This window comes from Leuciscus leuciscus, assembly GCF_965113295.1.
Source record: "Leuciscus leuciscus genome assembly, chromosome: 5".
NCBI lineage: Eukaryota > Metazoa > Chordata > Actinopteri > Cypriniformes > Leuciscidae > Leuciscus > Leuciscus leuciscus.
This window is the reverse complement of record NC_138729.1, coordinates 20,015,996-20,039,416: the sequence shown is the minus strand read 5'-3', so window position 1 is coordinate 20,039,416 and position 23,421 is coordinate 20,015,996. Positions and strand designations below refer to the sequence as shown.

At 36.9% G+C, this 23,421-nt stretch overlaps 3 protein-coding genes across 3 annotated transcripts in view; 2 read left to right on the top strand and 1 right to left on the bottom strand.

Moving 5' to 3' along the window:
• Positions 1 to 340: 340 nt before the first annotated feature.
• entr1 (endosome associated trafficking regulator 1) lies at positions 341 to 3,456 on the bottom strand. Its single transcript, XM_082171614.1, has 8 exons — positions 3,177 to 3,456; positions 2,936 to 3,027; positions 2,325 to 2,735; positions 1,880 to 1,953; positions 1,606 to 1,717; positions 1,425 to 1,487; positions 1,053 to 1,192; positions 341 to 947 (listed from the first exon to the last, which is right to left on the bottom strand). Exons 1-8 carry the CDS (start codon positions 3,214 to 3,216, stop codon positions 863 to 865), a joined length of 1,017 nt encoding a protein of 338 aa, XP_082027740.1. The 5' UTR covers positions 3,217 to 3,456; the 3' UTR covers positions 341 to 862.
• An 851-nt stretch (positions 3,457 to 4,307) lies between these two features.
• Positions 4,308 to 16,741, top strand: ubac1 (UBA domain containing 1). The gene is made up of 10 exons (XM_082168688.1): positions 4,308 to 4,745; positions 6,076 to 6,196; positions 6,797 to 6,870; positions 6,968 to 7,075; positions 7,178 to 7,280; positions 8,002 to 8,110; positions 9,058 to 9,340; positions 9,563 to 9,649; positions 9,787 to 9,925; positions 13,774 to 16,741. Exons 1-10 carry the CDS (start codon positions 4,608 to 4,610, stop codon positions 13,887 to 13,889), a joined length of 1,278 nt encoding a protein of 425 aa, XP_082024814.1. The 5' UTR covers positions 4,308 to 4,607; the 3' UTR covers positions 13,890 to 16,741.
• Positions 16,742 to 18,038: 1,297 nt separating this feature from the next.
• The window catches only part of msh3 (mutS homolog 3 (E. coli)), a 65,101-nt gene continuing 59,718 nt past the window's right edge, over positions 18,039 to 23,421 (top strand). Inside the window, exons 1-6 of the mRNA XM_082168658.1 lie at positions 18,039 to 18,581; positions 18,746 to 18,851; positions 19,788 to 20,026; positions 20,241 to 20,438; positions 22,488 to 22,604; positions 22,743 to 22,860. Of these exons, the coding sequence (XP_082024784.1) occupies positions 18,420 to 18,581; positions 18,746 to 18,851; positions 19,788 to 20,026; positions 20,241 to 20,438; positions 22,488 to 22,604; positions 22,743 to 22,860 (940 nt within the window). The 5' untranslated portion in view covers positions 18,039 to 18,419. The remainder of the gene's footprint in view (positions 18,582 to 18,745; positions 18,852 to 19,787; positions 20,027 to 20,240; positions 20,439 to 22,487; positions 22,605 to 22,742; positions 22,861 to 23,421) is intronic.

Genomic DNA, 23,421 nt, shown 5'->3' with positions numbered 1-23,421 from the left:
ATAAATGTTTCATGTGACACTGAAGAAGTAATGATGCTGAAAATTCAGCTTTAACACAGAAATAAATTGCATTTTAAAATGAAATCAAATAGAAAAGTTTTTTTAAATTGTAAAAATATTTCGCAATATAACTGTTTTTGCTGTATTTTGGATCAAATAAATGAAGCCTTGGTGAGCAGAAGAGACACCTTTTAAAACACTAAAAACATCTTATCATTCTAATAATTTTGGCAACCACTGTATATCAAATTGTATATAATAAAATGGTTTTATGATTTAGCATCTATTAAATGCAATTTCAGGACACTAAGTGTTGAATTCTAAAAGAACAATAGGGCCATATGATTAAAAACTTCTTTATTAAGTCAATAAAGAACATTATGAATATAAGGCACTTCATCCAATGCTGATTAGTAAAGTGTTGTATAAATAAACAATTCACTAAAATGCTGTAATTTAAAACAGCAGAACTATAAAAATGTGTTAATTTATATATATATATCAATATACAATCATGAAATACAAAAAATCTTGTAAATATTATGTAATATTTTAAGAAAGGACTTATTTGACAAAAGTGCAAAAAGTTTTGAAAATAAACTACTACAACATAGAGCTTTGATTTTGGTGAGAGAATCCAAGGCACTATTTGGTGCACTTAAGTATCTTTATGCTTAAACTCCTGCTAGAGCTTAATTTTGGGATTATTTGGCCTAGCACACCTCATTTTGCCATTCCATAAAACCTAAAGAGATGTTAATAAAGTTGATGAATAAAATAATAAACAATGAAGTACCACAGTTGGGTCTATAGTGCACAGAACGTAATGTTTGGATGTGAGAGGGAAACACTCAGGAAAAACTTAATCTTGAATCTCGGTGATCTTGTCAATGGAGGTCAATAACTGGGATACAAAATAGAGTGTCTCTCTTCCTGTCAGCAACTGCCTGTAAACATACACAACACTTTCAGTGCAATGATTTGATTCATTTACATTACTGAGTATTATTAAAAGAGAAGAACTCAAACGTAATTGTCATTGTTAACCATACTTGATAGAAGTCTCTGCATCTTGAGCTGCTTTGTTAAGGTACTCAGAGGCTACTTGTGCATTGTGTCTCATTGTGGTTAAGGCTGTAGTTTCTCCATTTCTAAGCCTTTCATTTTCACTTTTATATCCTTCAAGCTGGCCCTGAGAAGAAAACGATAAAATAATCATAATGGTGGAGTTTTAATCTGAACAAAAACTGAAGTGAAAGTGTCATTTTGATCACAAATTCACACAAAGTTCACAAACATATTATATAGTAGTATATATATAAATGCATTACAGTATATAGTGGTATATACACACATAAATGCACCATTATAATCTACATAGTGTGCTTTTTCAGTGTGCTTGTGAATATGGAAAGAAGTCAAACCTGGAGTTGTTGTAGATCTTGTTTCAATTTTGAAATACTATTTTCAGCCTTGACTGCCCGCTTCTGTATTGGATAAAACAGAGTTTTAATTTCTTGAGTGCAGTAAGGATAAAACATCTTCATCTTATTTTTTAAACCTTAATAAAAAAAAATCTGTCATATGAATGACAATGCTTTATACCGTCATTAACTGAAGGTTTTGTTCTACTGACTGCACCATCGTCTCCAAAGCCTTAGCCTCTCTCTCCTCCTGTAACTTCTTGTTGTGCAACTCATCTGTGAGTTGTTCAATCCTATTACAAATTGGAAAGTTTAACCATAAGAAACAATCTACAGAACTATAGAAGCAACCAATTACACAGCAGCAATACTGACACACTTCAGTCCATTAATTTCCTCAGAATCATTGTAAGTAATTTGCATAAATACATGACATTCTGTGTAAAGAGCCTTACCTTCTGGAGTCAGTTTCTGATCTTCTAAGGAGTTCTTTGATTTGCTTTCGGAGTTGAGAATTTTCTTCTCTGAGCTAAAACACATTAAAATCAACATTAAATCAAAATGGACAATGGAATAATGACATCTCTTTTCTTCTCTGATGATAAGTTTACTGGTGTGAGGGCGGGACAACCTGTCACTCACATGAAATCGACCAATAGCAAACCACAACGATCCGATCAATTCCAGATGGACAAAATCAAGTCCTGTACGTACTACAGCTTTTCTTGTTCGAGAAGCCGTTTCATTCAAATATACATCACAACAAGGAAGAAAAGACTATCACTACTTCAGTTTCAGGTCAACTTGAGAAACGATTATTTTGAAAAGAAACACCAATTATAATATAACAAACATTCAGCTCATGGGTGTGCAGAAACTCACACCATGTACACAACATACCTGTTGAGCATTCTTTGTGCCAATTTCAGCATTGTTCCTCTTAGAATGGAAAGAAATATCAATCGCTGAAGTCTCTTCATCCCCCTCATAGCTTCCTGTGCTTCTTCTTCCTAAGTGGTTCTTTGGCAGGAAGTCAGATTGACCCAGCTCCCATTCGGTCTCATTTGCTTCCCTCTCATCACTGCACAGAGACGATTGCTCAGAGTAAGCGCTGTGGTCTGAAGTCCTACATAGCTGGAAGTCATGAGAACCTTCAAGTGCTGATGGGTGGTAGCTTTCAATCCATTTCTCCTCATGTTCGCTTTCAGAAGGCTGAGGGAGCACAGAGGGGTCTGTGAAGAAAGGCCCCTTGGTAGCAAAATCTATGGAGGTGTTATAGTCCTGCTCGACGTGGCATACACCATCATATACCTTTGGGAAATCAATCATACCACAGGAATACTCAAGTAAAATAATGACATAATGGCCATTTTTAAACATACTTGTGATAGATTGTCTCTGCACCTTAAGTTGTTACACAAAGTTACCTGAACACCTAATACACATTCATATACATCTAAAAATCTAAAAACTATCCAAGGTGACAATGCCTTTGTAATCTTCTTCCTCACCTCAGTGTCTTCTGTAGTACATGGCTGCTGGTTCTTATTTCTGATAAACTCTTTGAAAGAAAATGGATTCAGGTCGTGATGCTTTGGCTCATCTGAAAGTAAATTCGTCCATGTGCACAAAAGACATTAAAAATAAAGATTTCAAGAATACTCTGCAACCTATTCAAGACAGATAACTTGTGCTGCATTATTATCATGTTGGTTTATAGAAAGAGCAAAAGACAAGCAGGTTGACACGTACCATCTTCAATGATGAGCTTTTTCGTCTTTTGTTTGGACATGTTAACTTACAAATCAACTTGACCAGAGACGTAAACTATCATGCAGACTGTAACTGCTAAATAACTGAGCTCAACATTACAAGAGAAGTACTGAATAAAGTAAAAGGTATTCAAAGTAAACGGTTCCGTGTAATTATTGTCAATGTCGATTATTCTGTTATAAACCTTAATTTGTTACTGTATTTTAGAAATGACAACACTAAACTCCAGCAGTTCTCACGGGTCTGCTTCTGTCCAACAGTGAGCGTTTTTTTCTACAGGGAACATGTACAACATCGCCACCTATTGACGTGGAAGACACGAGTATTGGGTTGGAGAAGGGCTCTAGTCTTGTTTGGTTATGAGAAATGCTGACTCGTGCTGCATATTATTTTTTTATATTAAATATTAAAAACAATACAAAACTAATAATAACATATTAATACCTCAATTGTCAACACATTGTAATTGTACAATGTAACAAGAATTGACAAGATTTTGCAAACATAAGTTTGACCAAAATACACATGCATTTTCTTGTATAGCAAGTAAAACTTACTGGCGTTTTTCATGATACTTATTATTCTAGATGAATTAATATTGGTTTACTTCTTATACTAATTTTATTCACCTTTAATGTGTAAGTATACAATATCTGTTATCAAACATTACCGCATTTCGGTCAAGTTTGTTGTGTAGTATGTAATTAAGTAATGCAGTTGTAGTACTGTGCGAGACGAGTAACTTTACTGCAATAAACACGTTGTAGAGAGATAGAGAGTTTTAGGTAGGTAGACATCTGGAAGCAGTTTGGCCCCAGTTACCGTGAAAGTACAGCCCATTCTTTCAATGGCAGCGCTGTGCTGCTACAGTGTTGTTAGGTTAGATATTGCAGCTCCCATCCGAGGCTGTTTTGAAAGTCTTTTTTATTGGTTTTAAAGAATTACATATATAGTCAAGGGGGTACATTGAGTAAACAAAAAAGAAAAAGAAAGACAAAAATAAAAAAGAAAGGCTGTTTTGAAGGTTTGGCAGTCAACAGCGTCTGCATGTATTCGTACTTCCACCAATCACATTCAACAACCTCACTCACGCATGCGCATTGCTGCACCGTACCGATTGCTGTCGCTCTCGCGCATCGCAGGTGTCAACGGAGCATTGAGCAAGCGTCTCTACTGCAGCTGCGAGAGTGAGGATCCCTATCTGCCCCATCGGAAAATATTAGTCCTCCTAAGAGGGCGGCAGTACAGATCGGACGGTATGAAAATGTTCGAATGAGAACGTGAGCTCGTGTCTGTTGCCAGGGCAGATTTAAGCGTGGAACAGAGCGGCTTTCCGGACTGTAGACAGCGGGCTCGCGGAGCGTCTTCAGCGGGGAAAGCTGCAGTCCTGCTGCCGCCGCTGCTGCTACAATGTTCGTCCAGGAGGAGAAGATCTTTGCAGGCAAAGTCCTGAAGGTCCACGTCTGTACTATGGAGGGCACTGAGTGGCTGGAGGAAGTCACGGAAGACACCACTATAGAGAAACTAAAGGAGAAATGCTTGAAACATGTAGGTCTGCCATCGGTTAGCTGGCACTGTTAGCCAACCCGGACAGGACAGGCCCGCTAGATTTTCAGAGTCATTGCCAAGTATTTTTAGTAACTTGCAGACGAGTCGACGGTGCTATTTATAATTTAGCAAGCTGGCCCGTCACCTCCGTCTCTGTGGCTGGACTGTAACTACAACTGTCATTCTGGTTGACTAACAGTGTACAGCTGACTTCGACTTGTTGACAACCTCTTTTTGTTCACAATATATCTGTCAAGTACTGTAGTGTACACACATCTGTGCTGATGAATGTACCTTTACACATTTTCATATGTTCTATGAGGATTTGATCTTTAAACTTTAAGGTTTGAAGGTTGTGGATGCGTTTTTGTAAGCACTTTAGAAGGTGGCATCACCACATAGACTGTACTGTTAGCCAAGCCTGCTTCCAGCTTCAATGTGTAGTTTGTGCTGAAAAGTACCACAGTGTTACCCTGTGCAGAATGGCACCAAGTTTTAAATACATCATGCCAATACCAGAGTGTTCTTTGAAGTACTTTGGAGTATCATGTAAAAAGCAGGATACATGAATTATTCAGTACCAAGGTGTATATCAGTGTACCATGGTAACAATTGACATTAACTGTACCATGGTAGCACAGTACTGGACCACCCTGTAAGAGTGGGGGTGTGGATTTGGGGAGGGGGGCAGGCTCACCTGTAAATATGTGATTTTTATGGAGTAAATGTACACTACAATTCAAAACTTTGGGTTTGGTAAGATATTGAATGTTTTTGAATGAAGTCTCTTCTCTTATGCTCCACATGGCTGCATTTATTTGATCCAGTAATATTGTGAAATATTATTGCAATTTAAAAGAACTGTTTTCTATTTTAGTTGAGTAAGTTTAGTTTAGTTAGTAAATCATTTATTTTATTCCTGGGATGATTTTTCAGCATCATTACTCCAGTTCTCAGTATCACATGATCCTTCAGAAATCTTTCTAATATGCTGATTTGCTGCTCAAGAAACATTTCTTATTGACTTTAATGTTAAAAACAGTTGCTGCTCAATGTTATTGTGGAAACGGTGATTTCTTTCAGGATTCTTCGATGAATAGAAAGTTCAAAAGAACATTTATTTGAAATAGATTTTTTAGTTTTTTTGTAACATCATAAATTGCCTTTACTGCCACTTTTGATCAATTTAATGCATCCTTGCTGAGTAAAAGTATTAATTTCTTTAAAAAAAAGTTTTACTGACCCCAAACTGAATGGTAATGTATATATTATTTTGTTAGGATTAAACCGAAATAAATGTCCTTTAAACTAATTTGTTTTTCTCCTACAGTATGTCCACGGAAGTCTAGAGGATCCTAAAACTCTTACACATCACAAACTCATTCATGCTGCCAGTGAGAGAATTCTCACCGAATCCAAAACAGTTGCCGAGGAAAATCTTAAAGATAAAGGTAATGAACAATTGTGGTGCATCTAGAAAGGTGATTCTCAACCTTTTTGACTTCAAGCCCCTCATTGTCCACAACAATATTCAAAGTGTAAGGACTTTTAAAAGTATGATTTAGGTAAATGTATATTCCTTACAAAAAGCCTGTAGAATTTAATTAGGTTTTACATGACTTTTCCAGGTCTAGAAAACACACATTTAAAATGAGACTACCTCATATATCCAAGTTTTTCAAGACAATGGGAATTAAAATAAGAATCGATTTAGATTTTAGATCTTTTATTTAATGCTTGTTTTGTCTTATTTTAAATAATTTGAATATCATCTTAGAGCACATTGGCTGAGAACCACTGATCTAGAGTATAACGTAGTGTTTTGCCTATGTTCTTTGTATTTAAAATTCGCTAACACTTTATTTTAAGGTGGCGTAGTTACACATTACTACATGTACTAACTATAGTAATAATAGTAAATTATGCATAATTACAAGCAACTAACCTGAAACCTAACTGTAACTCTATGAGTAAGTGCAATGTAACTATGGCACCTTAAAACAAAGTGTAACCTAAAATTCTAAGAGACACAAACCCTTATTGTTTTCTAGATTGCTTATTATTGATCAAGAAAAGACCTCCACTGGCTCCACCAAAAATGGCTGACATATCTTCTGAAGAGAAGGTATCTGGTGACAGTTAAAATTCTTAATGCGTCCCATTCTTTTACACTTCTAAGATTTGTGATTGCAAAATTAACCAGTTTTTGTGCTTGTTGACAGAAAAAGCAAGAGAACAAAGCGCCAGATAAGGAAGCCATCCTAAAAGCCACAGCAAACCTGTCCACTCGTAACACTGACCGTACTGTAACTCAGCACAACATCAGAGATGTGGGTACTTGCAGTCTGTTTGTTTTGACTTTTTTGCATTGCACTGATTATGTTTATAATATATTGTTTTAAATGTTATGATTTTTTTCCCCCCCTTGTCAGTTTCAGACAGAGCTGAGGAAGATTCTGGTCTCGCTTATTGAGGTGGCTCAGAAGCTGCTGGCAATGAATCCAGATGCCGTTGAGCTCTTCAAAAAGGCCAATGGTAAGCTATGGATGTATGTATGGATAGACACCTGAATGGATTAAATCAATACATCTATTTTCATAGCTTTTCATGCTATTAACATGCTTTTCAGACATCTACCATTGTAATATTATCGCTGCGTCTGAAAATGCCTGCCTCCATGCTATATAGTAGGATAAAAACAGTATGTAAGCTGAGTAGTATGTCCCAATTCATAGTATTCTTAAAACAGTTGGCGAAAAGTACCCGGATGACCTACTACTTCCGGAAAGATTCTGAAGTACACATTCGATGAACACTTTACTATCCCATAAGGCCACGGGAGAGGATTTTGAATGGAAGTAAAGGGATGCAACTGGTGCTGTAGGTCACATGACAATGACAACATGGCAGATGTAGTAAATCTGAATTTCCTTCATACTATATGGAACATACTTTTTTTTACGGTCTTGAAGTAAGTTTCAAAGCAACTGTAGCACCTACTGTACAGTATGTGATTTCGGACGCAGCATACATTTTTGGACATTCCATACCATGGTATTATTTGAAGTACTATAGAGTGACATTGCTGTACCCTATATATATATATTTGCATGGAGTTGTTGTTAACCTAATTGTTTTTATAATTATTTTATTAATCATTTCATTACCCCGGAGGCCACTGTGCAGGAGTAAATTATTTTGCAATCTTATCAAATGATGGTGAGTGAATATTCTTCCTATCTTCCCTCTCTGGCAGCTATGCTGGATGAGGACGATGAGGACCGTGTGGATGAAACGGCCCTGCAGCAGCTGACTGAGATGGGTTTCCCTGAGAGTCGTGCTGTGAAGGCTCTGCGCTTAAATCAGTGAGTGCTCTCAGCTGTGGTTGTGAAATACGCTACCATTCAAAAGTTTGGGGTTGTGTTTTGTAAAGAAGTCTCTTATGCTCACCAAGGCTGCTTTTTCATTTGATCAAAAATACAGTTAAGCAGTAATATTTGCTGAGTTCACGCCATGTCATAATTACCGTATTCTCGAGCTGACAACATGTGACGTTATATTCGGAGTTGTGAATAATGCGTTTCTATGGCACCACTGTCAACGCCTAAATGATTCTGCAGCGGTCAGGTGGTACAGCGGTCAGGTGGTACAAGTAGGAGAACTCCAAAAACTTACAAGCTGTAATTACGAGCTCTACGAGGATATGAACACTTTTTACAAGTTGAAATCTCGTAATTATGTTATTTAGGACATGGTGTGAATGCACCTATTAGAGTTGTCAAAAGGTACAGAATTCATTGAGCGGAATCATAAACACATTGGCCATTGTGTTTATGCATTCATCGGATATGTCTGTGATTGTCTACACTGATCAACGCACGGGAGCGTTTGAGAGCACACGGAGGTGTTTGAAAGTGTTTTAAAAAACGGGAGCGGGAGTGTTTGAAAGCACAAGCAGCCGTCTATCAGTGGACCGGTCCACTTTGTTGTCACTTTTGAACTTCTTAATGTGAATAAAAGCTGAATAAAAGTATTCATTTCTGTTCTGAAACACTACTAACTGCAATCTTATTAACAATTCATGGATAAATATGTATAGCATATCTAGCTGGCTGGATAAAGTCACATTGGCCAAAAATTACTTAGTGCCCCACTGCCCCATTAAGTGTCATTTAAATTGTTATATGAACACGTGATAAAATGTTTAAACATGATGTTTTGAGTTTTGATGCTGAACAACATCATCAATGTGTCCCAGCTCTCATTGGATTAAATCAGAGTCACTTATAGTCACTTATCCCTCTTTCTGCAGCATGTCTGTGACCCAGGCTATGGAGTGGCTGATTGAGCATGTAGATGACCCTATGGTTGACACGCCTCTGCCGGGACAGGACACGCCAGGGGCAGCGGCCGCTGCAGCCCCAGCCCCCGTCCCAGTCCCAGCACCAGCACCTGCCCCTGGTCTTTCCGCTACAGTTTTAGGAGCCCGTGCCCGTCTTTCATCCCAGGCCAGCATAGAGGAGGCCAAACAGGACGAACTGACAGAGATCTTTAAAAGGATCAGAAGGAAAAGAGAGTTCAGGCCTGACTCAAGGGTGAGTGTCATGTGGGTGTCATGAGAAAAAGGAGAAGAATAGTTCCTTTTTAAACCCAACATTACAAGTTTCCTGATGCACTGACATACTGTGATAACAGCCACTTCAGAATTTAAACATCTGATTCAGGATCTTTGTAAAGCCTGCAGTAATTCACATACAATAGCTGCTCTTGTGTTGCCGTGGTATAGTGCATTGTCTCGTGTGTGTGTTTGTGAGCAGGCAGTGATTGCGCTGATGGAGATGGGATTCGATGAGAAGGAGGTGGTTGACGCCCTTCGTGTCAATAATAATCAACAGGATGCAGCTGTATGTAAACATTCAGAGGATCATATAAAATCATGCATATTGTGTTATTTCACCAGCCAATTGAGATACTATCTTCTAACTTAAGATACTAATTAAGATGTAACTTTTTACAATGTAAAACCTCTATTCCCACACAGTGTGAATGGCTGCTAGGTGACAGAAAGCCCACCCCTGAGGATCTGGACAAGGGCATTGATACCAACAGTCCACTGTTTCAGGCCATTCTGGAGAACCCCGTCGTACAGCTTGGTCTCACAAATCCCAAGACTCTTCTAGGTGACGTCTCTCCCTCTATACTAAGGATGTGCCTGAAGCCGAATACGGTGTTCGGAAAGGAAATGACGCATTCTACTGAGCCCCTAAAGGGACATGGTGATGGGAAAAAAATATCTCGCAATTATATAGTTGGGTAAAAATATCTCGCAAGTATATATTGTAAATAATTTGTGGGCATCAGGGAGCTTTTTTATTTCCCTTCGAATTCGTGATGACCCCACATTTTACAAGATAAGATATTTGTCAATGACGCTCAGGATCTGTTGCACACCATATCCCGCGACATTGTCCTGTCAGTCATCTCTCCTTACTATCTGCACATGATAAGTGAAATTATGATGTGTTGTAATGTAACCCACTAACGCAGCAAGCCTAACCATGTCCTTTTAGAGGCTTCGTAGAATGTGTTGTTTATTTTCTGTGCCTTTATGAATTTGGATTTAGGCTTCGGGCACATCCCTACTCCATACTCAAATCCTCTTCTTCTTTTGAAATGTTTTGGTTGCAATTTATTTTGATATTCGCTTTAGACAGTCTGTTGACCACAAGTAACGTTGCATCTACATGTCAAACTAACATTTAGAATATTAGTTGAGCATTTGTAGATTAAGTGTAGGGTTAATAGATTAAGGGGTTAGGGTTAGTAGAAAAGGTTGACATAGTTGCAAAGTTGCTTATATTTAGTAGAATGTCAAAATAAACCATCTAAATTAAGTGGTAGCAGATATTAAGCAGACAGTCTACAACATAATGTCTTAAGATGACCAAAAAATTAAGTGTTACTGATGTTTAATTTATAACGGTTTGCCTCAACATGTCAATCCAATGAAGAGTGTCTGTGAACAATTTTATAGTCAAACCACAGATGTTATCGATTTATTTTTTACCCCTTCAAATTAATTTTCTTCTAGTTTCTGATGTGTTTTATCAAAAAAATATGTTTCTGGCTGATCAAAACATGTAATTTCAAGGTTTCCAGTCTTTATTTGGCTCCATCCATTTAGCCAGTTACTGTATGACATCCAGTTTTCCAATTTCTCCATCTGAAAGGTAACCCCAGACCGTGGTGCTGCCACCACCATGCTTGATGGCAAGATGACGTTATCTGGGTGTTGGGCTCTGTGTGGTTTGTGGTAAACACAGCGCTTTGCTTTTAAGCCAGAGTGCTCAAGTTTCACTTCATCAGACCACAGCAGTTATTTCCAAAGCCTTTCAGCTTTTGTCACATGGCTTTCACAATCTCCAGAATTAAGTTGGAGTTGCTCAGAAGTGGCTTCCTTTCTAGCCACTCTCACAAAGAGGACTTAATCTTTGAAATGCTGAAAACATGGCTGATGTCTGGACAAAATGTCCAATTTAAGGCAAAAGCTCTGCAAGTGAACTCTTGGTCCCTTCTCTTTCAGTTCTGTCTGGCTGCTCCATTTACTAAGCTGCCTTGAAGATAATGTATACTGTATATTTATATAAAGACACACTAGATAAGTGTACAGTACATTCTCTTACAGTATAACCTCACACCAGCACCCCAAGAATTTATTTACTTTTAACATGTTGTCTTCATTAATATGACAATTTGTTCTTTTGCATTGCCTATTACTATATTATAATTTGTTCAGTTATTCATACAACCTCTGATGCACTGATTGCGAACTAAAATAATATGAACACATATAGTGCACTAAACAGTATCTGCTTGTTTTTGTACACTATAAAGCAGTTTCATGTGTTATGAAAGTACAGGAAAAAGGTGCCTGTTTGGACTTGAGCTGTGCCAGGATGTATTTCTGCGTGGAGTTTGCATTTTCTCCCCATGTTATAAGTGGGTTTCCTCCATGTGCTCGTTTCCCCCACAATCCAAAGATATGCAGGATATAGGACATTGCCTATTGCCTCTTGCGGTTATATATATATATATTTTTTTTTTCATTTGTTAAAATATTTAAAGCTACACTGTATAACTTTTTGCTCTCATAGCGTTTAAAAAACAAAAATAATTTGTTGTTGCTGTTTTTACAACCAGAGGTTTGCCATTTTACATGATCCATGGTCAATATTTCTCCCTCCCTCGACGATTTACTTATAGCTTCATGCTACTCTCACACCATGACTGCGTTTAAGTCCAATTTTTTAAGCCCTTCCCTCGCTAACTTCCCTTCCTCTTGTTCACTTAGATGTACGCGCTTGCTTAAGTTGCACGAGCGCCCACTACTGCCGGAACACAATGTGTTTAAATGGAACGCCCTAAGCCCTTGATCGCTTGTGGGTAAATCACAATTGTGGTCCATGGATCTGCCTGAAACATATTTTATGTAAACACAAGCTTTTATTTTGGATGCGATTAATCATTGCCCAGCACTCATATACACTCACCTAAAGGATTATTAGGAACACCATACTAATACTGTGTTTGACCCCCTTTCGCCTTCAGAACTGCCTTAATTCTACGTGGCATTGATTCAACAAGGTGCTGAAAGCATTCTTTAGAAATGTTGGCCCATATTGATAGGATAGCCTCTTGCAGTTGATGGAGATTTGTGGGATGCACATCCAGGGCACGAAGCTCCCGTTCCACCACATCCCAAAGATGCTCTATTGGGTTGAGATCTGGTGACTGTGGGGGCCATTTTAGTACAGTGAACTCATTGTCATGTTCAAGAAACCAATTTGAAATGATTCGAGCTTTGTGACATGGTGCATTATCCTGCTGGAAGTAGCCATCAGAGGATGGGTACATGGTGGTCATAAAGGGATGGACATGGTCAGAAACAATGCTCAGGTAGGCCGTGGCATTTAAACGATGCCCAATTGGCACTAAGGGGCCTAAAGTGTGCCAAGAAAACATCCCCCACACCATTACACCACCACCACCAGCCTGCACAGTGGTAACAAGGCATGATGGATCCATGTTCTCATTCTGTTTACGCCAAATTCTGACTTTACCATCTGAATGTCTCAACAGAAATCGAGACTGATCAGACCAGGTAACATTTTTCCAGTCTTCAACTGTCCAATTTTGGTGAGCTCGTGCAAATTGTAGCCTCTTTTTCCTATTTGTAGTGGAGATGAGTGGTACCCGGTGGGGTCTTCTGCTGTTGTAGCCCATCCGCCTCAAGGTTGTGCGTGTTGTGGCTTCACAAATGCTTTGCTGCATACCTCGGTTGTAACGAGTGGTTATTTCAGTCAAAGTTGCTCTTCTATCAGCTTGAATCAGTCGGCCCATTCTCCTCTGACCTCTAGCATCAACAAAGCATTTTCGCCCACAGGACTGCCGCATACTGGATGTTTTTCCCTTTTCACACCATTCTTTGTAAACCCTAGAAATGGTTGTGCGTGAAAATCCCAGTAACTGAGCAGATTGTGAAATACTCAGACCGGCCCGTCTGGCACCAACAACCATGCCACGCTCAAAATTGCTTAAATCACCTTTCTTTCCCATTCTGACATTCAGTTTGGAGTTCAGGAGATTGTCTTGACCAGGACCACACCCCTAAATGCATTGAAGCAACTGCCATGTGATTGGTTGATTAGATAATTGCATTAATGAGAAATTGAACAGGTGTTCCTAATAATCCTTTAGGTGAGTGTATATATATATGCATATAATTTCCAGCTGACCGCTTTAAAATATATATTATTATTGTAGGTTTTTCTGGATAAGTCTATCTGGATAAAGTAAAGACACAAACTCTCTCATTTGTAGCATTTTGTTATTTTGTATTAAATGTAGTGTAGCAAAACAAGCTACTGTATTTAGTGCACCTTTAAACTGTATTTTCAGTTAGGTGTAGTTCAGTCTGTGCCAGTTGTTGGTTGGATGTGACTGAGGCATGTTTTTCTTGGCTTTGCAGCGTTTGAGGACATGCTGGAGAACCCATTGAACAGCACGCAGTGGATGAACGACCCCGAGACAGGTCCCGTCATGCTCCAGATCTCCAGAATCTTCCAGACACTCAACCGCACGTAAAGCACACCTCATCTCTGGAGCAGCCGGAACCACAGAATACGGGAAAAGGTCAAACATTTATAAGAGAAGAGAGTGTGTGTGTGTGTGTGTGCGTGTGTGTGTGTGTGTGCGTGTGTGTGTGTGTGTGTGTGTGTGTGTGTGTATGTGGCATAACTGTTGTTTTAAGTAAAGTCACAGAAGATGAATGTAAAAATACAATGATGACATTTCACACCGTTATACAGAGGAAAATATCTATTTATAACTCCACACAACACTTGTAAAAAAAAACAATATAAGCAGTAACTTAATGATAAATGGCTAACTTCATTATTTAGTTTTTTATGTTTTAATAAGATTTGTTTTAATTATATTAAGCACATGCTTTATTTTATATAATTTCTCTATAGAATTGTACAATTGGACACAAAAAAGAAAAAAGAAAAAAACATCTCCAGAAACACTTTTGTATGTTTCTTGTGCTCAAATATCAAGTTACAACAAAACTATTTGACACTTCACATGGTACATTTGTCATAACTGAATGTTACTACAGGGAGATAAACGATGCATATTCAATTACTTTTATCATCGTTTTAAAAACGAAACACTTTATGTATTAGATTATTAGTTCCTTCCAAAAACATAAACTGAACGTTTGTTGGAAGGGAAAGCAAGCACCAGCAGTTTAAAGGCATTCAAGCTTTGTGGTTTCTTTAACACTACAGATGTTTCTGTGATGTTGTGGATGTTACGCAATAGCAATTTGCAGTCCCTTACTGACATAGATATTGAAATCTAACCTGATCCCTTTGTTCCTCTTATCTCTTTCATTCTTCTGATCTATAAACCAACTATTCAGCTGGAATCTGTCCAAACGGATGCGAGTCAGTTCTGATTCTGTCGGTTTAGAACAAAGATGGTATACATGAGTAGTGGATCTTTAAATTCGTTTGCTCTCAGTAGCTCCTGCATCAGGGGTTTTCACGTTGAAGTATTACAGTACCGTTTTATCCAATGTCATCATGATCAAGCTGATCTCACTCACATCTCACATCCCTGCACACGTTTAATGTTAAAATGACTTTTTATTTTATGAATTGGTTCTACAACAAGACATCAGTTTCTACAGTATGTGTAAGTCGGTTGTGTTTAATGACGGTTGTAGTATGAATCACGTGCTTAGTGTGATCGTAGTTCTCACGTCACTCTTTTTACAGTGCACTTACTAGTTTTTGCACAGGAAATTCAGACTGAATTCACAACATTCTGATGTAATCTTTTATTTTAAATCATCTTGAAATTCCCCTGTCTAAGGTGAAATTCAGGCATTGTTTTCAGGCACAAGTTTTCAGTCAGAATCAAGATAAAAAATGTTATTTAAATGGTTCTGTTATGCATTTTTTTTCTAACATTTTGATTTGTATCAGATAAATATATTACACAAATGCGGTCATACCAAACACCAATTTTAGATTCATAGATAATTGTGTGAATTAGAGGATGGAATATGCTTTTTTTTTTTTGGTGAAGCGTGGAGTGTTTTCATTCAATATTTGAATCGTGTTGGTGTGAAGTGTGTGCTCAGGGGTTTCTTAGCCATACCGGGCAAATATCTGCTATAGTAATGCCTACTTTATCAATACAAATAAACAGTAGCTTAGTGATTGCATTATCAGAGAACTCTATGAATATATCTGAAAACTTACTCTATAAATGAAAACTTGCTATCCTTGTGTGATTTTATTTATTTTGAGGCCAAATATAGTCAATCATGAAACCATCCCTAGAGAGATTACTGTATGTCAATACCATTTTAGAGAACCTCACCTATTAAAATGGTACACTATGTTCACTTCACTGTCTGAGTGGCTTCTAATGTACTTAAATATTATGTTTAACACATTCAGCATTTGAAATCAGACTGTCTCCGTTATCTTGAGAACATACTTTTTTTTTTTTGGGTATTAAGAGAAGTAGCTTATATTGTTTTGGATGACTAGAGAGTAAAGGCTTCTATGCAATTCAATTTCTTTTTTGTTGCCTCAACAGAAAAACAACAGGTTTCAGTATCATGATGCATTTGTAATATATGAGTATTTGATGTGCACTTTCATATCATATCTTTTTTTAAATTTGAATCAAATGTTGGTTTCATCATGGGTAAGCTCTGTAAAGTAGAAAGTTATATATGATTTCAGTATTTTAAAATGTTTGATGGTCATTCATTTACTATTTAGAAATGCTTATACTGTGTGGTTGAACAGTGTAATTTTGGAAACTGAATTGTCATGTTCTTAATGTCAACAGATTGAAGGAATAGTTCACTTAAAAAAAATGAAAATTCTGTCATAATTTACTCAGTGAAAACGAGTTGTTTCAAACCTGTATGAATTTATTTCTTCTGCTGAACACAAAAGAAGATATTTTGAAGAATGTCGTTAACCAAACAGTTCGTGGACCCCATTGACTTCCATAGTATTTTTTTTCCTACTATGGAAGTCAATGGTGTCCAACTCTGGTTACCGACATTCTTCAAAATATCTTATTCATACAGGTTTGAAACATCTCGAGGATGAGTAAATTATGACAGAATTTTCATTTTTAAGTTATTCCTTTAAAAAAGTGTTCCTTTAAATTCCTTTAAAAGATTTTTTTTTTCTCCCTCATTTAAAAAAAGGTTATCAGGTTACAGAGGTTATGATGAAATGTCTTGAAGATCTGGTGCTCTTGTGTTACCATTTTACTTTTGTGTCCTTGCTCCGTGTACAATTTCACATAGAGCCCCCACTGTCGGTGAGCTGAAATGTAACTTTTCTCAATCCAATTGTTGAAAAGTCTTTCATGACAAATAATAAAAAAAAGTTTTGAAATCCCTGCTTTTTCCTAATTATTATTATTATCCTCTGCATGTTACAGTAAATTCAACATAGTTCAGAAGTTTGAAAACAGCCTAACGTCTTTCTTTGCTTGCACCAAAGCCTAATATCTTTTAGCCCCAATTTATAGTCCCACATCTACAGGAACCTGTTTCACTCAGTTAGGCCTAATGATACTACTTTCAGTGTTATTTTAGTATTACTTATGTTTTTTATATTTTGAATTATAGGCAATTTTCATTTTAATTGTAAATGTCAGCAATTTGATGTGCTTTTATCATATTTATTAGTTTAAGTATTTATAATTTTCTATATAGATTTAATTTAAGTTTTTGAACTAATATATCTATACTTTTATTTCAGCTTTATTTCAAGTACAGAAAATGAAAACAAAAAAATATTTTAATAGTTTTAGTTAACAAAATGCTGGTGAGATAAACCTTATACTTTTAGCAGATGCATGATGGGTACAGACAAACAGTGAAATGTCACTTATGTCAGAATTTTTTTTTTTTTTTTTACTGGGGTCCGGAGACTCGGGGGTGTCGCAAGGGATTGGAAGGGCCTAGGGGATACATGGAAAAGTTTAGAGATAAAGAGGTGCAACATTTAAAAAAAAAATATATATATATATATATATATAAAATAAAAAACAAGATTAAATAAAACATTTTTTTAGATTGTTAGAATTTATAATATATCGTCACCTTCCTAAAATAATTGCCCAAGTCATTTTTGCAGGTTTCTCAGAAAACACAAAAAACTGAACCTAACTTTAGAGGTTGAGTAGATTTTCGTTCTTCTTGATGCAGCTGCCATCTTGAAAAGCTTGTAAAATTGCCTAAGTCTTTTGACTTACCGGTAGGCAAAATTAAATGGCCTAAGTCAGACTCTTGACATAGGCCATTATATTACAGGGGTAGAATTGCATGATCTGTTCAACTGAGGATGTGGGCGATTTTACCAGAGGTGGCCAGCATCATGAGGAGATGACTTATGCAAAAAAATCATTTTTGTCAAAAAATGACTTAGGCAATTATTTTATGAAGGTGACGATATGTTCCTGTCTCATAGTCACATTTATCAGAGTAGAGCTGGTCGAAAACATAGTTTAGCCTACATTTTGCGATGCAAACGTATGTCGTTCCAAACAAAGAAGATATTTTGAAGAATGTCGGTAAACAGACAGTTGATGGTCCAAAATACTATGGAAGTCAATGGCTACCATCATCTGTCTGGTTACCGGCATTCTTCAAAATATCTTCTTCGTAGTTCAGCAGAAGAAAGAAACTAATACCGGTTTGGAACAACATAAGGGTAAATGAATGATGACAGAATTTTTATTTTTGGGTGAACTATCCCTTTAAATCAGTATTATGTTCATTTGTGATTACAAACCGTGTACTGCGCATATCTAACGCCGATTCCCCCGCTGCACTACAACAGCGACTGCGCATATGTAGCGCATCTTTTACCCTCTGCAGTACATCAGTAAGTTCGCGTGCGCGAGAATCGTCTATGGCGAGAATAGGTACGTCAGTCGCGCGCCAACATGATCAGCTGTACTAGTCTCTTCTCAGGAGACTATTTTTAATCATCAGAGTTTGAGCCTGTATTCAAACAACAAGTGAGTCTTGCAGGCCATGTGTTAATAATCAGACAATGCTGTAAAATGCATACAAGTGTAAAACGTGTGCTTGCATCCAAATCCTCGAAAAAGTCCAGCACTCAGACAACTATCAGCAGATTCTTCACAAGTACAAGCGATCAATCTCAACCAATTGTTCAATCCGAGATTAACTGCCAAGACCGACGCCATGAGGGCAGAGGAAAGGTAAGAGCTTTATTCAGAACAGACAGCTTGTTTGCTTTGTAAATAATCTGCACTCCAACAACTATACTATAGTATAGAGCCATATCAACAATATGCATCACATGCACGAAACTTTTGCTGTTTCAAAGCAGCACGTGCTGAAATGTAAACCTGTTCTGATTTAGAAGAGGTTATGTGATGGAGGAATGTCCTCAGAGAAACGACCCAAACTCTCTCACAATGTGGAGGAGGAGGAGAAAGATGAAGAGTGCAAGCCGACCCCCAGCACCTGTAAGGACATATGCACCATGCATGGCATTCTTTTCATTATGTTTATTGGAGTTTTTGTTGTTGTCAGCTGATTTGTTTAACTGCATTGCTCATTTTCCTTTAGTGCAGCTTGTTTATGCTGATCTCATAAGATGTAAACATGTGTTTTCTGGCATTTACACTAAGCAGGGCTCAACAACATTGTTTTTTGTGCTTCAGATTTGAAGTGGACTTTTTCACCGACCCACCATTATTGTTATATAGTTTTTGTTTTAGCCAATTTTTATATGTCAGAAAGGCTCATGTTCTTGACACACACACATTTAAAAAAAAAAAGTTTAATTATTACAGTTGTAATGTAACTCAATAAAAGCTATGCTTTTTAACCACGTTTAAAACAACAATGTTCAAAACATTCGGAAAGGAAATGTTTTGGTGTGTATGGTATAAAAAACAAGTACAATACATGATCAGCATAAGATGTACTTAGACTGCTTGTTTATGTTTATGCTGATCTCATAACATGTAAACATGTATTTTCTAGCATTCACACTAAGCAGAGCTCATCAATAAGTTATTTTTTACTGACCCGCCTTAAAAAAAAACTGTTTTTTTAATGTTTTTTTTTATATTTTTTATTTTTGTAGCAAAGTTTATGTCATACATGTTCATGGTAGTTCATTCAAGGTTCATTGCAGTTGTAATGTAACTCAATAAAAGCTATGAAATATAAAAAACCTGTTCTAATTTAGAAGAGGTTATGTGATGGATGAATGTCCTAAACTTGATAGTGTTTACATATGCAGGTAAATATACAGTACTGGGCAAAAGTCTTAGGCATGTTAGTATTTTCACCAGACATTTTATAAGCCAGTATATATATTGCTGTAATGTGTCAGTTGGAAATATCATTTCCAAACTTTCCTTTTTCCATTAATTGTCTCTTATGTGCAATAGATAAGATGGCATCTCCCAGAGCCAGTGTCAGCCATGCCACCCTGACAAGGCTTAAAGATTTCAGCTGCCCAGGGAATTCAGAGATCCGAGTATCCGATCAGGGTATAAAGATGGATGTGGAGCCTTCAAACTCTGGAAAAGCTGAGAGATCTGCCATGCAGCAGGACAACACTATCATGAAAAACAGCTCATCTGAGTTGGTGGAAGAGGTCAAAGAAGAGCCTACTAAAATTAAACAGGTTTGATTTTATAAGCAATACTTGTATGTTTCAGAGTTGCCCAGTGAAAGAGGGTTCTGTCTTAACTTCTTTAATTGCAGATTACATTTTTATCAACTACTTGTTTTGTCTAGAAATGAAAATGCAAATGCTTAACTAATCACATTCTCAGAGTAATGAACTGAAGACATAAATGCTTGCCATTCAAACATGTTTTTCCTCTTTCTGTTTCCAGGAGCTTTCCTTTAGTCAGTTTTCTAAGAATACTGCGATCAGGAAAAGTTCAGAAGAACCTGGCGTTCCCAACAGGAGAACCAAGAGCATATACACTCCTCTAGAAGAACAGTACATGGAGATCAAGAAGCAACATGTGGACACAGTGCTTTGCGTTGAGTGTGGCTATAAGTACAGGTTCTTTGGTGAGGATGCAGAGGTAAGAACTAGAGCAGCCCATCACAATTATCAGACATTGGGTGATGCATTACGCTATATGTATATATTACTGTCCCTCCATTGAAAGGCAATTTCACCAACATATTTCAAGCTACAAAAAGTTCATTAAGAGATTATAAAAGCGATATTTAAATTGTGCGGTTTAATTCAAATCTTCTGAAGAGACAGCTTTATATGATAAACCGATTTAATTAACGCATATACAGTCGTGCTCAGAATTAATCATACCCCTGGTAAATATGATCAAAAATGGCTGTAAAAAATAAATCTGCATCATTTATCCTTTTGATCTTTCAATAAAAAAATTGGCAAAATCCTAACCTTTCATTTAAGTAAAATAATTGAAAGTGACATTTCGAAATCACATTATGAAATAAATGTTTTTCTCCAAAACACGTTGGCCACAATTATTCATACCCTTTTATTAAATACCTTTTTGCAATCTCCTTTTGCCGAGATAACTGCTCTGAGTCTTCTTCTATAATGCCTGATGAGTTTGGGGAACAACTAACAAGAGATCAGAGACCATTCCTCCATACAGAACCTCTCCAGATCCTTCAGATTCCCAGATCCATGTTGGTGCTTCTTCTCTTTGGTTCACTCCACTCATCAGGTCAGGGAACTGGGACGGTCATGGCAGAAGCTTCATTTTGTGCTCCCTAACACATTTTTGTGTTGATTTTGATGTTTGTTTTGGATCGTTGTCCTGATGGAAGATCCAACCACGGCCCATTATAAGATTTCTAGCAGAAGGCGTCAGGTTTTGATTTTTTTATCTGTTGATATTTGATGGAATCCACGATGCCATGTATCTGAATAAGAAGTCCAGGACCTCCAGCAGAAAAATATGCCCACAACATTAAAGATCCAATGGTATATTAAATTGTACACATGGGGTACTTTTTATCCTTGTGTGCACCAAAACCCATCTAGTGTGTTTGCTGCCAAAAAGCTATTTTTTTAGTTTCATCTGACCACAGAACCCTGTGCCGTTTGAAGTTCCAGTCGTGTCTGACAACTGAATATGCTGGAGTTTATTTTTGGAGGAGCGAGGAGCATTTTTCTTGAAAACCTCCCAAACAACATGTGGGGATGTAGGGTTTTTTTTTTTTTATTCTTTTTTTTTTATAGGCTTTCTGACCCCAAGACTCAACTAATCTCTGCAATTCTCCATCTGTGATTATTGAAGAGTCTTTGGCCACTCAAACTCTCCTCCTCACCGTGCATTAAGACAATATAGACACACGTCCTCTTCCTGGCAGATTCGTAACATCTTTAGTTGATTATAACTTCTTAATTATTGCCCTGATGGTCAAAATGGGGATTTTCAATTCTTTAGCTATTTTCTTACAGCCACTCTCTATTTTGTGAAGCTCAACAATCTTTTGCTGCACATCAGAACTATATTCTTTGGTTTTAATCATTGTGATGGATGATTCAGGGAATTTGGCCTTTGTGCTTCCTCATATTTAAACTCCTGTGAAACAAGAAGTCATAGCTAGACAATTTCATGTTCCTAGTCACCCTGGTGTGCTAAAAAAAGTAAATATTAATGGGAATATACTTCAGAGATATTTTATTCATAAAAAATTCTAGGGGTATGAATAATTGTGGCCAACGTGTTTTGGAGAAAAACACATATTTCATAATGTGATTTCCCCTCCACTTTCAATTATTTTACTTCAATTAAAGGTTCGATTTTTGCCAATTTTTTGAATGAAAGATCAAAAGGATAAACGATGCAGATTAATTTTTTACAGCCATTTTTGATCATATTTACCAGGGGTATGATTAATTCTGAGCACGACTGTACATATAGAGCTCATTAAATATGATAAACAGAAGTTCAAACGTGTTTGCTTAATGCAGAATTGTCAGTTTTGGGTGAACTATCTCTTTAATGTAATGGCATTGACCTGTTGTCATTAATAATGTTCGACATAAAATAATTATGGTGTGCAAAGGAAACTGCAAAGGAACCTTTTTTAAGTTTAACCTTTTTTGTTCCCCTACCACATTGTTTTTATAGATCGCTGCAAAGGAACTCAATATCACTTGTCATCTGGACCATAACTTCATGACGGCCAGCATCCCTACTCATCGCTTGTTTGTGCATGTTCGCCGACTGGTCTCTCAGGGATACAAGGTCACTGGTGTTCTCTTAATTATAATATGCTGCAAATTTCTCATGTAGAAATAAGTATATTTATCAACATCCCATTTCATTTTTTTTTTTTCTGTGATTTTGGTCGGTGTAAGAGTGTTTTCGTGCCTCATTTCTTAGGTAGGTGTAGTGAAGCAGATGGAAACTTCAGCCATCAAAGCCTCCAGCACCAACAAGAGTTCTCTCTTCACACGGCAACTTCATGCACTTTACACCAAATCCACGCTTGTGGGAGAAGGTAATGTTTCTGCACTTACTCAGTAGATTCATAATTGCCTTTCACTCCTGTTTTAAGATTAATTTCAATATATCTGTTGTTGACCAGATTCTTAGCTGCAGTTTGATGTGTGTCAGACACTACTGTTTAAAAGTTGTGGGTTGGAAAGATTTATTAATATTTTTGAAAGTAGTCTCTGGTGCATTTATTTGATCAAAAATACAGGAAAAACAGTCATATTTATAATGTATAACTATATTTTAAAATGTAATTTATTCCTGTGAAAGTCTTCAGTGTCACTTAAGCAGTGTTGCCAGATTGAGTCGATGATTTCCAGCCCAAAAGCTCTCCAAAAACCCGCCCAAAACATTCAGTGCTAAAAGAATGTGAGAGAATATTGTCATGACAACCAATGTTTATAAATATGTTATATATCGTAATATATGTTTATACCTCCTTAAAAATAAATAATGATGACAAAATAAAATTATAAAAATGTATTTGTTTTCCTGCTGGGAGAATAATACAAGAGGAAAACAGATCAAAACATGGCAAATACTGAGTAAAACAATACAAGCAAAT

Excerpts from the sequence above, each read along its gene's own strand:
- entr1 (XM_082171614.1), bottom strand. The coding sequence starts at position 3,216 with ATGTCCAAACAAAAGACGAAAAAGCTCATCATTGAAGATG. Across the intron at positions 3,028-3,176 it reads AAAGCTCATCATTGAAGATG|ATGAGCCAAAGCATCACGAC; the intron begins GTACGTGTCAAC and ends ATTTACTTTCAG. Across the intron at positions 2,736-2,935 it reads GTACTACAGAAGACACTGAG|GTATATGATGGTGTATGCCA; the intron begins GTGAGGAAGAAG and ends GATTTCCCAAAG.
- ubac1 (XM_082168688.1), top strand. The coding sequence starts at position 4,608 with ATGTTCGTCCAGGAGGAGAAGATCTTTGCAGGCAAAGTCCTGAAGGTC. Across the intron at positions 7,281-8,001 it reads GCTCTTCAAAAAGGCCAATG|CTATGCTGGATGAGGACGAT; the intron begins GTAAGCTATGGA and ends CCTCTCTGGCAG. Across the intron at positions 9,926-13,773 it reads AAATCCCAAGACTCTTCTAG|CGTTTGAGGACATGCTGGAG; the intron begins GTGACGTCTCTC and ends TTGGCTTTGCAG.